At 46.1% G+C, this 16,803-nt stretch overlaps 1 protein-coding gene across 3 annotated transcripts in view; it reads left to right on the plus strand.

Annotated features, from left to right (window-relative positions):
• Positions 1-16,287, plus strand: part of LOC147444872 (calcium-dependent protein kinase 4-like) — a 33,998-nt gene extending 17,711 nt beyond the window's left edge. For all 3 annotated transcript variants that reach the window (XM_086527389.1, XM_086527387.1, XM_086527388.1), the window contains 5 exons: positions 14,620-14,772; positions 14,859-14,974; positions 15,205-15,372; positions 15,527-15,751; positions 15,837-16,287. In XM_086527389.1, coding sequence (XP_086383515.1) covers positions 14,620-14,772; positions 14,859-14,974; positions 15,205-15,372; positions 15,527-15,751; positions 15,837-15,974 — 800 coding nt within the window. In that variant the 3' untranslated portion in view covers positions 15,975-16,287. The remainder of the gene's footprint in view (positions 1-14,619; positions 14,773-14,858; positions 14,975-15,204; positions 15,373-15,526; positions 15,752-15,836) is intronic.
• The last annotated feature ends 516 nt before the right edge of the window (positions 16,288-16,803 follow it).

The following is a 16,803-nucleotide window of genomic DNA, read 5'->3' on the forward strand; positions in this document are numbered from 1 at the left end:
GCAATACTTCCCAAGGTTCATTAGGCACAGGCAATGGTTGTAGCAACCCAGGCGTCTTATGCCGATCATACTTCACTTTTTGGCAAACCAAGCATTCCTTGACATACTTATCAATGTCTGCTTTAAGGCTAGACCAAAAGAAATATCTTTCCATTGCAAAGGTCGTGGGGAGGATACCCCGATGACCCGCATAAGGCGAAGCGTGTGCTTCATCCATGATCTTCTTTCTTAATGGTTCCGCCACACATATGGCCTGATGGTGGTAGAGATAACCGTCCCGAATGGAATAGGGAAACTCATTCTCTCCATGATGTAGCTTTCCCCAAATGGTGGAGAAATTTGGATCATTCGGATACAAATCTGGTAGTGCTTCTAATTCTTGGTGATACACTGAAGTGATAGCGTTCACCCTTGGCCGCCTAGACAATGCGTCCGCGACCACATTCTTACTCCCAGCCGTGTGAAGGATCTGGAAGTGAAACATAGACAAAAAGTTTGCCCATCTCATCTGCTTCTCAGATAGTTTCCTTTGCGTAAGAAAATATCGCAAACTCTGGTGATCAGTCTTGATCACAAAATCCGCTCCTAGAAGATAGTGCTTCCAGTTGGATAAGGTGTGAATCACAGCCGTGAGTTCCTTTTCCTAGATTGATGCATGCAACTCTGCATCCTTAAGTCGTTTGCTTTCGTAGGCCACTGCATGGCCTTCTTGGTTTAACACTGCTCCGATGCAATCGTTGAAGCATCGCAGTGAACCTCAAATGGTTTTCTTAAGTCAGGCACTATCAAAATAGGTCCATGGCTTAGCAAGTACTTGAGCCGATCAAAAGCTCCTTGTTGTCTCGATCCCCATCTTAAAGGAATCTTCTTCTTTGTCAAATCATGAAGTGGTTCTGCTACATGAGCAAATCCTCGGACAAACCTTCGATAATACGAACATAATCCCAGGAAGCTACGTACATCATGTACCATAGTGGGAATAGGCCAATCTTCTACCACTCGGATCTTGGCAGGATCCATACTCACTTGATTGTGAGAGACTATATGGCCGAGATAGTGTATCTTTGAGAGATAGAACTCGCTCTTCTTTGCATTCACATGCAACTCATGCTTTCGCAATTCTTGAAACACTAGGTCCAAGTGCTTCCGATGTTCCTCTTCTGACTTAGAGAAGATGAGTATGTCGTCAAAGAATACTCCCGTAAAAGCTCGATACGGGTTGAAAATGCGGTCCATCATGCGATTGAACGTCGAAGGAGCATTGGTCAAGCCGAAAGGCATTACCAAAAATTCATATAGTCCAAAGGTGGTGCGGAAAGCAGTCTTATGGACATCCTCAGGGGCGATCCGTATCTGATGATACCCACTCTTTAAGTCTATGTGACTAAAGACACTTGCACCCTGCAACTTATCAAGTATATCATCAATCCGAGGGATCGGAAAACGATTCTTGATCGTGATCTTGTTTAAAGACCTTTAGTCTATGCACATTCGAAACGTGCCATCTTTCTTCTGCACAAGTAGAACTGGAGAGCAGTAGGGTGAAGCACTTGGCCGTACTAACCCTTTTTCTAGAAGCTCGTTGACTTGCCTCAAAATTTCCTCTTGCTGAGCAAGACTCACCCGATAAGGGGGTTGATTGGGAGGCAAGCTACCTGGTATGAGATCTATGTGGTGATCTTTCGGGCGTACTGGAGGTAGTTCATTAGGGAGTGTTTCCGTGAAACAATCTTTGTATTTTTCAATAAATTGAAAATGCTTAATTTCCAGACTAGAGAGTGAATCCCCACTAGTTTTATCCTTCTCACGTGCAAAAATCAAGTAAGCAGAAACACACTTCTTCATTTCTTTCTTAATGGAGATATGACTTACAATTGGGAACTGCCAATCTCCTACATGAGCATGAATCTTTATTTTCTTACCCCCATGATCAAAAGTGAGGGTCTTTTCCACATAATCAGGGACAGGTGTCATGTGGAAGTGCCATGGCATACCCAAGATGATATCACATCTCTCGATGGGTGCCATAAAAAATGATTCGTGGTCCTTGTACTCGCCAATCCGAAGATTGAGCTGTCCTTGCACGGGAGTTGCATTGGTTGTCAACCCCTCGAATGCCGATCCAGATGTAACCGGTGTGCCAAGCTGAGCCAGTGTGAGGCACAAACGTTCCGCAGTATCCAGGGAGATGAAGTTATCCGTGGATCCTGGATCGTAAAGAATCAGTACTCGCTGGTTGTTCAAAGACCCCAAGCCCTTCAGAAGTTGACGCTTCCCTTTCTCCGTTTCTGTGTTTCCTTGAACATCTGGAATTGAGTTCGAGCTTGGTGGAGCGGGTTCCTTCCTTGCTTTATCTTGCCTCGTAGGGGCGTGTTCTTGCCGTTGCTGCTTTAGCGGGCAATCCGGTTTCAAATGTCCTTTCTCGCCACAATAGAAGCATCTTCCTTCCTCTTTGAAGGTTTGAAGTTGAGTAGGAGAAAGATACTTAGTTCGCTTGCCATTGCCCTCTGGCTTCTTAGAATGATCATAGTCCCTAGATGGAGGACGTTTTCTTCCTTGGCCCCCTTGGTCATCGTAGACCCCTCTTTGTCTCGCACGGTAAGTGCTATGCTCCATTTTTCTGGGCGTCCCAGTTGAGTGCAAATCCTCAGCAATGATTGCTGACTCCATCATCCTTTGAAGAGTGTCATGCAGATACACTTTCATACTCTTTCGAAGCTGCGGTTGGAGACCCGCTTCGAACTTTCGTTTCTTTTCCTCGTCGGCAATCTTCATGAAGGGAGTGACCTTCAGAAGAACCGACCAATACTTGTCCACATAGGTCGTTACTCTCTCATGTTCCTTCTGGGCGAGCCAGTCCCATTCCTTCCGTATGTCCTGCTCAAAGTCAGGCGGAAGAAACTGTTCATAAAATTCAGATTTGAATCTCTCCCAAGTTCTGGCCTGAGAACCTTCCAGAATCTTGGCTAACCACCAATTACTTGCCGTTTCCTTGAGGTGCATCCCCACATGGCGCAATTTGGATCTTTCTGTGAAGTGCCCATTGGTAAAGGCGACTTCAAACTGTCTGATGAAGGACAGTGCTTTGGAGATATCTCTCCGTCCGTTGTAGGTTTCGAACTTGATGTCCTTGTCGCCCGATTTGAAGACTCTCATGCGATGTTGAGACTTGCGACCATGCTTCTTGAATCGAGGCTTATCTTTAGGTTGATGTAGGGTAGTAGTAGTAGCGGCTTCCTTCTTGTGGCGAGACGATTGAGAAGTAGAAGTATAATCAGGAGAGTAGGATGGAGATGAGATAGAGATGTCCTTGCTCTCGTCTAGCAAAGAGAGCACTTTTTCCTGGCCTTTCCTTGGAGTAGGCCGTTCATTCCGATCCGAAGATCCTTTGTGCACCTCGGCACGTTCTTCTTCACTTTCCTCCTGTGGTCTCACGCCAACAGTGTGGTCTGGATGCCCGACTGCATTGGTTCCATTCGTTTTCTTCATTCCGCCCAAGAGCTTTTGGACTTCTGGCAATAGTAAGATTTGTTGCAAATCCGCAAGCTGAGCTTGCACTTGTTGAAGCTCCTCTTCAACGCTTCTCCCTTGGCCCGACATGGTTCTTCCCGTTCTTCCCGGAATCGTCCTTCTTTGCAAAGAAAGAGAGGAGTCCGAGCTCTGATACCACTGTCACAAAACGGGAACGTACACGAGCACTTAGAAATCTGAAAAATAAAATACTTTGCAAAAGTGAGAGAAGAGAGAAGATCGACACAGTATTGGGGACCAGAAGATGGGCTGGTCCTCCCCCGTCAAGAGTATTCTTTATTCAGGTAGAATTCTTATACAAGCACGAGAACCCGAGGAAACCCCTCCGTTCTGTAATCTTAGACCCGAAGGTCGTGCTTTCCCGTAAAGGGCTTGGGCACAAGGCCGTTCCTTCCCGTAAGGGACTTGGGCGTGAAGCCGTACTTCCCGTGAGGGGCTTTCACGTAAGACGAGAGATTCCTGCAAAACAAACCACACAAAGCAATAATTCTCAATGCGTATCAACACCTTATACCTGTCGCTCCTTGCTTGGAAAAACGACCTCCGTACTCAGTCGTCACACGAACACTTGCAATTTCCGTCGCCAACCCTTGCTCCAGAATCCCAGCGCTAGCTTCTTCTGCTGCTTCCGGCGTGTGTATAAAACTGGAACGCTGGCTGCTACTTTATAGGGCCTGGCACCCGGCGGGAATAGAGCCGAAAAGAAAGACCCTGGCGCCCCTAGAGAGAGGAGAGAGAGAGATCGCTGAATCTGCGTTTTCTAGAGAGAGGAGAGAGATCGCTGATTTTCAGCCTGCGTAGCTTATTAGCGCTGGATTTTTAGAGAGCCTTGCTTTATTTTATTAATAAAAGGGTTGGTCACTTAAAAGTGACCGGCCACTTTATAAAATAAAGTGTGAACCTGTTCAAACTTTAAAAACTCACTCAGTTAGTGAAAACAATGCTACACGAACACATTCCAGGCGTCCCCGAGTGCAGAACACGGCACAGATGCAATGCAGACACAGCCTCCTCGCGGGAAAGCATCTGCCCTCCCGCGAATGTTCCTGCTTTTCGTAAAAAGCTTCATTGAACCCATTTTTATTCTTGTGCTTGCGTTCTTACGCGTATTTTCTTACTCAGTTCGGATTTCCTCCTTAGCCTACGGAATGCCCCCTTTCTGATGCACCCGTCACCCATCCTGTGACGTATCAGAGGCACTCGTAACCCGGCCCTTTCCACCGAACTTACGGAAACTCCTTCGCGATGTTTACCATCACCCATCAAATGACACATCAGAGTTGTCCGTTCTTGATGGCAGTTCCTGTAGCTACAATCTTTTAACAGTTCTTAGTGCACACAATAAAATATCCTAAAAAAGAGATTAATCATTAAAAAAAAAGAAAATAGTCCAATTAGCAACAGTGATGATGTCGATGTAGGAGCACCTGCAGGATCGGTTAGCCAGTCCCACAGGTCAAACTACATAAGCATCACCATGATCTTCATTTTCCAGACGACAAAGTTGGAGCCGTCAAGCTTTTCGTCGGGAGGAAAGATGGGCATGGCTGGGAGTGTTGCCGTAGGTACATACAAAAAATCAGCAGAGAAGTCTCGTGCGTAAAATCAGAAGCAAAGGTGAGGATAGGATCAGAAAACCACGCCGGATAGGACGCCAAAAGACCGCAAAGTAGCCAAAAGATCGCGAAGTAGGGGTAAGTGACGGTAGAGGCAAGGGAAACCCGAAGGGATGCCGATGAAGCAAAGTCGAGGTGCTGTCCAAATCTGAAATCGCACAAAATGGGGCTGAAACTTTGCTAGAAATGCGGGGGTTTGAGCAAAACGCCCGGTGATGAACACCAACACCGGATTGAAAATCTCGTCATTTCTGACTATCGAGGACTTCATATCCTGCATGCTTCTGCTCCGTGATGAGCTAGCAGCTTGTGGTCACCAGATCTCTTCGAGGGCATGGCAACTTGGTTGTTGCTCAAGCTTCCTGACACGTATGATTCCTTGTTCCAGTCACTTACTACCTCTACGCGCCCTACTCCTATCACTTGGGAGGACCTCTTACGTGCTATGCAGCAGATAGCTTCGTGCATTTAGGATAGAGCCATCTCAGACCTCTCTGCGGGTGCTACTGCCTCTGCGGGTGCTACTGCATTGGTTTCTACATCCAGTGGGAGTGGTAGTGCTCCCGAATAGTCTGGACTTGGTTGTACACCTTCTCGCCCTGCCATTACTTGTACCTATTGTGGAAAGGAAGGTCATTTTGCAACAAAATGTTATAAACAATGGCGGACCGCAAGAAGGATTCAGATTCTGAGGATGGGACAGCTTCTCGATAGACTTCTGTCACCGCCATCTCTAGCCCTTCACAGGCCGATGGCTTCACCCTCTAGTTTCATCCACCTCCTTCTTCACTCTTATGATCGAGATCACTTTTTGGCTTGGAGTTTGCCGGTTTACCACCTTGGCCTTCTATCCTTTTGTGTCAGAGTGCTCTTCTTCAGGCTCTTCCGTCTCTCTCGTGCTAACCTCCATTGATGAGCTCCCTGCTCGTCTTTATCTTTCCCTCATGTATATTCTCTTCAGTGACTTGTTCTGTTGTTAGCCTCTCCATCAGCTTCCATGTGCGACTTGATCAGCTTGACCTAGCTTCGATCATCATCACATTGGTGCTGGACGGTTCGTCGTTTTTTTTGTTTGGCTGACGCTTCTTCTTTTCACATCCAGATTTGCCAGGCGTGTTGCATCTTCTTCCTTAGCGACTCCGCATCTATCGTTGAGGGGGGGTGTTAGATTCTTCATCTCCAGATGCTTCGCACCCTGCCTACAGGCTTCACACACATCATGTGCACTGGCCCTTGTTTGTGGGTTGGCCACCCATACACCTGCTGGACAGGGATCTTCAGGCACATTTAGGGTTTTGCTCAGCACTTTACCTGGGCAGACCTATTCTGGTCCTTTTCCATTTTTCCATATTCATGGGTATTTTTTGTGCATTGTCGTTGGGGCTTTTGGTCTGCCCTACCTACCCCTATTCTCCTATATATAAGAGGGGGGGCTTGCACTCTCCCATTCATCTTGTCTTGTACACAACAGTTTTGCCATCTGGAGTTATTGGGGCTTGCCAGCCTTTTCCATCGGTCTCTTGTGTGTCCATCGCCATTCTCTCTCTCTCTCTCTCTCTCTCTCTCTCTCTCTCCACTTTCCATTGCTCGCTCTGACAAGCTCCATTATTGTCACGTGACACATCTAACCCTATGTGTGCGTGGACAAGCTACAACACACGACAAGGGTTCAGTCAGTCCAGTCAGTCTAGATTAGCAGTGTTCTGACACTTTTGTGAGTTTGTTCGCAGATCGTGCATGCCCAGACACTTAGTATAGATGTATATCCTCTGGTTGCATACATCATGATCATAAGCAGTCCCATCAGAATCCTTCAGGGGAATTTTCTAGTGCATTTAGCCTATGTTACCTATTTTTGACATTTTTCACTTATTATTTTTAAGTGACTTTTGTTGGAAAGTAGGTAGGGCAAATTGAGTAAGTTTGTATATAAGCAAACCTAGGCTAGCACTAATTGGAGAGGAGACAGCAGGAGCACCTTGCTCAACAGGCAACTTCTTAGCAAGACCAACCCCTGCGACAACTCTGGCGTTTTCTCTCAACAGAAGGCCTAGCGTTTTTGCACCAGATCAGCCAGCTTTTTTGCACTTGCAGATTCCCGGCGACAGTAGACAGCAGATCAGCCCTAGCGTTAGCAGATTCCCACAACAACATAGCAGATTTCCTAGCTTTAGCAGATTTCCCTGCAAGGTCAGTTTTCAGCCCTAAACACGGCAGACATCAGCGTTTTTATCAAGGGAAATTCAGCGTTTTTGCAGCCTAAAGTCAGCCTCGAAAACCAGCATTTTACTTGCAGCAGATTTCAGCAGATAGTGTTTTTGGACAGCAGTTAGAACTGTCCCCATTTCAGCCCTATTGTTGTCATCGCCATCCCGGTTGTCGTCGTCGACATAGCTTAGATCTGCATGAGTTTTATGCATCATCATTGTACCCGTTTGTGCAATCAATCGTAGACCACTCTCGCCAACGAGAGTGGGGCCTTCGGAGGAGGGTTTTACGTCGTATCTAGTGTCGTATCTCTCTTCTCTCTATCTCTCAGTCTCATACACTTGCACGCACAGTGTCCATTCACTTTGTTTGTGATCATAGCATTCTCTCATTAAGAACGGAAGGCTCTCCCTTCCATAAGAACAAAAGGAACCTTGAGCCCAGTTCGGAGCACTCATCTTGAGAAAATACAACATTCATTCCGCTGCACCTTACAATTATCTTCCAAGAGTAGTTTAGGGATGTGTTCTGTCACGTGCACATCTAACCCTATGTAGACAAACTACTTCATGAAATGGGTTCAATTCAGTCCAGTTCAGTTAGCTTAGGAAGTGATCTGGCACTTTTGTGAGTCTGCTCGCAGATCGTGCATGTCCAGATACTTAGACTAGATGCATATCCTCTTGTTGCACACAACATGATCATTAGATTACAGTCAGAACCCATCAGGAGCATTTTTACAGTGCATAGACCTATTTTCCCTATTTTAGCCAATTTTCACTTATTATTTTTAAGTGACTTTTGTTGGAAACTGGGTAGGGCAATTTTCACAAGCAAGTATATAAAGAAACCTAGCGCTAGCACTTCTGGGCAGAAGAGGCAGCAAGAACCAAGGTTCAACATGCACCTTCGTAGCAAGACCCACCCCGGCGTGTCAACCTCGCGTTTTCACCCTACAGACAGCCCATCGTTTTTGCATGCAATTCAGCCCCTGGCGTTTTTGCAGAGCAAATCAGCCCTTGCGACAGCAAGGAGATAGATCAGCCCTAGCGTTAGCAGATTCCCCAGCAGACAGCAGATCAGCCCTAGTGTTAGCAGATTTCCACCGCAAGGATAGAACCAATCATAGCATTTTTGCATCAGCATTACCTCCTAGCGTTTTGCAGATTCATCGCGACAAGATCATCCCTTGCACCAACGTTTTCAGTTTTCAGCACTCAGATCCCGCAGTAGACCCCTGAACCTCGCAGATCTCACCTTTCCGTAGCAGATTCTCGCCGCACGTTCAGATCCCACGAAGTTTGCAGTTTCAGCTTGGAAAATGCAAGTTTCAGCATCTGCGTTTTCGGTGTGTCATCGTCGTATCGTCGCCATCCACATCGTCATCGATATAGAGTTAGAATTCAGCAGATAAAGATTTGCAGATTTCAGCCCGTCTCGTTGTCGTCCTCATTGTCGCCGACATCGTCGTCAAGTCCAAAGCGTTGTAGAGATTTGTGCAATCAATAGTAGATCACTCTCGCCATAGAGAGTGGGGCCTTTGGAGGAGGGTTTGACAACATTCTGGTGTCGTATTCTTCTCTCTCTATCTCTCAGTCTCATGCACCTTCATTCACCGTGTTCATCACTTTGTTTGTGTCCATTGCACTCTCTCACTAAAGGAACGGAAGGCTCTTCCTTCCGTAAGTAAAAGAAACCCTTGAGCACAGTTCGGAGCACTCATCTTGAGCAAAGTTCAACATTCACTTCCGCTGCACCTTAGATTGGTATCAAAGCTTTGGCAGTGTTCTGTTTCACTCAAGGAAAGAATCACAAGAACCACATAATTTTTTTTTTTTTGCTTGTAGCGGTCGCACGTAACCCAAGTCCTCTTGGGCATGTCGATTCCTAATCGTGTTTTTGAAGAGTGACAGGAAACCCAAGAAAGAAGGGCTTGTCCAGCCTCCCCTTGTTTCTCTTTTCACTCATTGAGAGCGGACCGTTGAGGTGGGAAAAAGCAACCTTGGTGTGAGCGCAAGGCTGCCAAGGGGTGTGCTCGTGGAAAAGAGCAGAACTTGGGTGAAGAGAAGATCCTTCTCTAACGCAGATTGCAAGCTAAAGAAGAACCTCAAGAACCTCAAGACTCCCGAACCTCAAGAACCTCAAGACCCCCAAGAACCCAAGACCCACAAGAACCCAAGTTCCTCGTGAACTTAATAAACCAAAGATCTCAGTGTATGGTCGTCACCCAAAGCGACATGGATACTTTGCATGAAGGTGATGAGCATGAAGAAGGGGACGAAGAATTTTCCGCATCAGGAGGTTTTTCTGACCCTCCCCCTTCCCCATCTACGCCACGGTTTGCACCAAATCCTATGGAGGCTTTGGTCAAGATGATGATGGACATGATGGCACAACAACAAGAAGCGAATCGCTTTGTGATGGCACAACTAGAAAGAGAAGCAGAACGACAGGAAGCCGTGGAACGTGAACGCCAACACAGGCAAGACACCTTGGAGCGTGAGCGTGAGCAAGCGTGCTTGGCAGTCGAAGACAGACAAGCAGAGCGTGAGGCACAGAGAGAACTACGCATGCAAGAATTGGTTCGACAGGTTCTCGCCTCGAAGTCCGAGCCAGCCAAATATGTTGGTAGTTCATTAAGTGGTGCAAGCCGAGATTTAGACTCCAACCACCCAGTCACAGAGAAGATCACGTTCAGTAAGTATGATGGTAAGATGGATGCTACGATTATTTATTCTTGGTTGCATCAATTTAATACTTATTTTGCGACAACTAAGAAGACAGGAAATAGCAAGGTTTTGACGGCAGCTATGTACCTTGCCGGTGATGCCATTAATTGGTACCATGCATGGCAAGAGGCACAGTTGACCGCGCACCTAGAGGAAGCCGAGGATGGTGCGTCCCTTTCCTTCAATTGGGCCGACTTCCAAGACAATCTCAAGGCACGGTTTATGCCCCCACAGTACCTCGCACGGTTGAAAGACGATTGGCGCACCCAATTAGGCAAATCGGATGATGAGCGCAAGGAGGCTTTCATTTTCGGGTTGGACGACTATATCAGGTTTGATGTCGAAGTCCTCGACCCAATCGATCTCAACAAGACGGTAGCGATTGCTCTCGCACAAGAGATGAAGCACAACAAGGAAAAGCCCAAGGAAAACAAGACTTCCACAAGTACCTCTCAGACTTCGCAGAACCCTCAGAACGGTAACTCTTCTAACCAATCTTTTAATAGTCTCTCAGAAAAGAACTCTCCAAATGAACTAAGGGTAAGGCTAACACAATTGCTAAACCTAAGCTCACCCCAGATGAAAGGGTAGAACAAGGAAGGATACATCACATCGGAAGAGCAAAGCACTTATTCTAAGGAAGGTTGTTGTTTTCATTGTCACATCAAGGGTCACATAAAAAGAACATGTCCTAAGCTTGAATTTCAAGAAACTAAAGAACCCACAGAACTCACTTTCTCTGTCAATGCAATAAATGAGAACACGAGTGTGACCCAATTCTCTCATGATCCTCCCATTGATGAGTCTTTCATTAAGTGTTATGGTTATGTGAAGGGTCAGCGTTTTGTCATATTGTTTGACCAGGCAGTATGCGTGATTTGTTTAGTGACTCTCTTGTCGAAAGAGCCCGCTTGGAGGTTCGCAAGACATCTCCTTTCGAGGTGTCTGGCTTCTTTCCCTGTATGGACTCTCTCATCACGCAAGAGTGCCTTGATGTTTTGTTCACTTCCTTCTGTAGAAAATTTGTAGTCTCTCTGTCACGGAGACGTGGCAGTTGTTAACTATGTCACTAGGACGTGGCAATTGCTAACTTTAGTTGTTGGTTTCTTTCCAATGGGTTTTGTTTTATTTTTGAGACTCTCTTTTTGAAGTAGCAAACGGTCGAACATTGTATGGCCAATGTGAACGGCAGTTTTACCCGCAAATGGGAAGTGGTCGGCACTGGAATTTGTATAGTAAGAGGATGTCTAGGCTCAGAGCAAGATCATGTAGGTCCCCCAGTTGCACTTAGCAAGTTGGTGGATACTAGGAAGTGAACTCAATAAAGGCATAAAGTCAACGTGGGACTACCAACAGAAAGTATCCGATAGTTGGGCCACATTGCACTTTTGGATGCGGTCCCAATGAGGATAGATGGTCAGATGACCAGTGGGAGCCCAACGGAATCATTTCCCAAAATTTAGGGAACTACTATTTTGGGCCGCGAAATGTGTTCGCGTCATTACCAGCGGTATGACTAGAGGAACATTTTACAACTCTGCCGCGAAGTCAACCGAGCAACCAGTCGGGAGATTTTTAGGCGGCAAACCCAAAACGAGAAAATGCTTGTAAATGCGCCAAGTGGCAGAATTTCGTGAACTAGCCCCATCCAAAAAAGTTTGCGCTGAAATTTAAGAGAGGGGAGGCTTCATTATGCAGGCTGTCACAGGTTAAGAGCTATGGAGTGCTTTCTTTTCCTCCCATGTACAGTGTGGTGCTAGGAGTGATGCCCTGCACGCTACACACTGTTCTCTCTTTCCCCTACGTGCAGTTATGTGATGCCCCAGAAGAGGGCTCTTCATTTGACTGATGTACAGCTGTGTGGTTTCATGCTTTCGTGCTGAGGCAAGAGCCTCCTTGAGCAGGAACAGGGTTAGCTAGCTGCTACTCCAAAGCAGGCACCGGTGAGGGTCATAACCTCACCGTACAGGTGCAAATTCAGCGCTGTGTATGCGCAGAAAATTGACTGTTTTTCAGCCATACGGACACCAGAACCTTTGGGAATCGTGGCCCAGTAGGAGAGAACAGTTTGGGGACTGTTTAGGGCTGGAAACAGGGCAAAAACCAGTAAATACAGCGACCTGAATTTACTGTTTTTGGGCAGGAATCAGAGGGTATACGCCAGTAGAAGTGAGTTCTATCAGGGGAATTGGTTTCGTGCAAGTCTTGGGGTTGTTATGCTGCCGAAATTTGGCCAAAACAGATGGTATCTAGCTGGATACAGGTGAAGGATTCCCAGGACTCTTCTTTGTAATTTACCCTCTAAAGAATAAAGAAATACTGAAAGGGGCGCCAATTTTGGGGCCTACAGGTTGTCGGCGTTTGCTCAGAGCATTCTAGCTTTCGAGCCGTGTGTGTACTTAAGTGTTAATCCCCGTTGTAGGTTACTTTTGCAAAGTTCTCTGTGTGCGTGTCTAAAGTAAAGAATTTTGGGTGAAAGCCAACGCCTACCACCCCACGGGCCGGTTTCATGGTTCCGTTACCGGGACATCAATCACTTTTTCCTCAAAGAGTGAGCCTCGGTTGTTTTGGGTAAAGACACAGAGTGCAGGAACGCGGGATTACACTATGGCCGACAAAGGGAAGGGCATTATGGAAGAGGATTCCTCTTCAAAGGACAGGCAGGAAATTCCTATGGTTTTCGAGATTGGCGAGAACTCACGGCCACGTCAGTTTGTACCTCCTGTCAATGTGAATGTCCCTCCAGTAGTACAGGGCTTTATGACTGGGCAACTTGAGGATGATGCGTTCTGGACTCAGCTAGTTGCCGCGGTGAATGTCTTTTCGCAACTGGTGTAGAATCCAAGGTTTATGGAGTTCTTGCAAGCACCACTAGTGCAACAGCAAAATGGGCAACCTACGCTGCGTACGGAGCTTGTTGAGGTTCAAGCCCAGGTACTTCATGCAGCTCAGGAGGATAGGGAACACTCGCATGTTGCGGAGTCAGGGGCTCCAAAACAGGTTCCTCCCGTGCTTGAACAGGTGGCTAGAACGCCTATTCCACAGGTTATGCCAGTTTAGAGCGCCACCTTTCAGAGTCCGCATGCTGTCTTGAATGGACAGGGAACTGGATACCAGGCTATGCACCCAGTTTTTCCACCACCCACTGTACATTCTGGGTATTTCGGGGGTGGATCAGTGTTCCAAAGTATGGCTGGTTATGCGCTTGGAAGTTAGCCGTACATGCCAGGAATAGTGTGGGGGGGTATGCAAGGCATGATGCCAAACCCCATGTATGGTAGTATCGGCATGCAGCAGGGTTTTGAGAGCAACCACGGCCAGTTTGGGGTGCCACAGGGTCATTTTGTCATGGCTGGTTTTTCTGAACAGCAGCCAGATATCGCACCTCTGACGCAAAATGTGAATGGCCAAGATGTGCCGATCATGCCTACTACAGTGCCCATGTTGCAGACCATTCCTTATGACAACTTGGGGGCACTGGAGAAGCCAAAAGCTTACAAAGAAGGTGGTGCAGTTGTAAAGTTCAGTACCTTCAGTGGCTTCGAGGATAAGACAAAGGCTCTCACTTTCCTCCAACAGTTTGATACAGCTTATGCAGGAGGGAATTTCACAGAGGCTTCTAAGGTCAGGAAAGCTGCCACTTTCTTGAAGGACAATAATGTTCACTACAAATTTGCAAAAAAGTGCCCATTTCTCCCCAGTTTTGAGAGCTGGCCGTTCCAGTATCAGGTGGGAGCGGCCAAACGTTCTGGGACGTTTCGGCCTAGCAGGGGGGGAGGGAACGGCATTCCGGCGTTCCAAGGCCTAGGGAACGCTTTCCCCGGTAACACTGGCATAAACTGTATTTGTGCATTGCATAGATTCTATCTATGGATTGCATGAGATTTGTGGAAGCTGCTTGTTTAATGTTTCAAGAAATTGCACTTTTGTCTTATGTCTCAGTTGTTGTAAGAGTTTGAAGTTGAAACATTTCACAAGTTTCATCCTAATGAGTTTCTCTCCCTGTGTAATAAAATTTTGAACTCTCTCTCTCTTTATGCTTATGTATGTCTGTTGACTGCTTGTGCGAGGTTTAAGCCCTTCATAAGTTCACATATTTAGAACTTTCTGGCCTTAAGTAGGTATTTGTGTGGCTTTAGCTCATTTAATTACAATGGTTTCCTCTTCTGCATTCACAGCTAGCAACTTTACTGACTTTTGTCTGCATGAACAGAAGTTAATTTATCCTGACAGCTTCGTTGAGCTGTTTTTGTTTGAAGTGCATTTGCAAAAAGCTTTTGTTAAGGTACCAGTTGTACCTTTCTTCTGTGCAAATCAAGTTGCTGTCGCTTTGGTTGCTCGTATTTTTCTCTTTTTCTCTTGTCTGGGCAAAAGGCTGGTAACTTTCAGGTTTTTGGGTTCGGTGATTCTTCCTGCCCTGTTTGTGTGACTAGATGTTAGGGTTTAAGGTTATTTTTCTGTCCCCACAAAGTTATAACATATTCATCTTAATGCTTTCACATGTGATGTTTCTGAATATATTGATGTTATGCCAGAGACGGAGCATCAGATTTTTGAGCAGGTTTTGAAAGGAGATCTTGACTTTGAGTCTGATCCATGGCCTGTCATTTCTGAGAGTGCAAAAGATTTGATAAGGAAAATGCTTGTGAGAAATCCAGAGAAGCGATATACAGCTCATGAAGTCTTGTGTAAGCAACCAGCTGTGAATCATGCTTACAAGCACAAGTGGTTTTTGAAATATTCAAATTGACGCGAAGTTTTGGTGTCTCATTAGGCCATCCATGGATTAGGGAAGATGGTGTAGCACCAGATCGACCGATAGATTCGGCTGTTCTTTCAAGAATGAAGCAGTTCATGGCTATGAACAAGATTAAGAAGATAGCTTTAAGGGTATTTTGCTCTGTTCCTTGCCTCTTACAATGTCTAGAGATTGGGAATATGCTTTGTTGGCAAGTGTGCTTGTTTATCTGTTGGGACTGCGATTGCTGCAGGCAAAGAAAGATAAGGTATCTGTGGGCATTTGTGCCTTTCAACTTTTAAGTTTGTGATTTCTAGGATTATTCAAATATCATCAGTGGTGGGTTATCTAGTCTACATGCTCATCTTGCCTGAGAATGCAGGTCATAGCAGAGAGGCTCTCTGAGGAAGAAATAGCAGGGCTGAAAGAGATGTTCAAAATGATCGATGCAGATAATAGTGGTTCTATTACCTTTGACGAACTGAAAACGGGCTTGAGAAAACTTGGCTCTAGTCTCATGGACACTGAAATTCAAACCCTGATGGAAGCTGTATGTACTCTTGTTAAATTTGAACTGGCTGTGCCGAGAGCATCACATTCTTGTGGCCTGATTATATTATCTCATGAAAGTAACCCTAATTGAAGTTCTACCGCCGTTGTTAAATATGAGATCTGATCAATACGTTTGGTTTGACGATATGCAGGCAGATGTGGACAACAATGGCACCATTGACTACGGTGAGTTTCTTGCAGCGACTCTTCATCTGAACAAGATAGAGCGTGAGGAAAACCTGTTTGCGGCGTTCTCTTATTTTGACAAAGATCAAAGTGGGTATATCACTGTGGATGAGCTGCAACAAGCCTGTATAGAATTCAATATGGGTGACGTACGCATCGACGAGATGATAAGGGAGGTAGATCAAGACAATGTAAGATAGATTTTCCTTGTAATTTTATGTGGCCATTGCAATCACAAGTCAATGCTTTGGATCTGAATTCATATTGGTGTTTCAGGATGGAAGAATTGACTATAATGAGTTTGTTGCAATGATGAGGAAAGGAAATGGAGGCATGGGAAGAGCAACCATGCGCAACAGCTTGAGCTCTAGCATCAGAAGTGGCGGTTTAAGAGATGCTTTGATGATTGGCTGATTGTGCACTACATCAAAGAATGTGCCTGAGAAAGTATGGAGCTTTATTGGAAGCCTGCTGTTGTGATTTGAAAGAACAAGCAATTAGCTTGCTTAGAGTTGGTGATGATGGAGGCACAGTGTGTGCTTGTATTATGAGCTGCAAAGTCTTTCATGAAAATGATTTGTAGTCTTTCACTATGCTGCAATCAAATTTGCAACATAGTTTTTCGAAGTTGCGGAAAATTGGCTTTTGCTTTTCCTTACATGAGACTGGTGTATTTAGCGCTACTGTCTTGGAGACTTGAGAGAATGCGCATTCAAGATTTGTTGTACGAGTGTGCAATGCAGAGTCTGGTGTTTTCTCTGATCCATGAAGTTATATCACATTTTGTGTTTCCCCTAGGAGACTGGCCCTCCTTCCCAAGGCCTCTTCACTGTCTCACACAGGGTCCTTCAAGTGGGATCTAGGGCCCAAATTAGGTGATGTGATGCAGGCTTTATCTCCGCCGCTAGATTGCCGTCTAAACTAGGGTAATGTACACCTGCCATACCCTCTCGGACATGTGACCCATGATAGCGTTGTGGCAAGGCTTTCACGCGGGACCATGACGTCTTGGGTTCAACCCTGCAGGATGCGAGGGCCATAAACTAGGGGTGGGGGTAAACCAGGGACCATCATTTTTACCCCGGGGGGGACCCGGGGGGGGGGGGGGGCGGGGGGGGGGAACTGTCCCGGTTTGGAGCTGTGCGTCCCCTCCCGGGGACACCCCATGTGAGTGTGCTACACACTGTGGCTCATCAGGGGCTCTTAATACTTAAGGGGACCTTTTGCATTCGTAGCATACTGA

The sequence above is a fragment of the Adiantum capillus-veneris genome, chromosome 13, assembly GCF_014529385.1.
Source record: "Adiantum capillus-veneris isolate H3 chromosome 13, ASM1452938v2, whole genome shotgun sequence".
Classification (NCBI taxonomy): Eukaryota; Viridiplantae; Streptophyta; class Polypodiopsida; order Polypodiales; family Pteridaceae; genus Adiantum; species Adiantum capillus-veneris.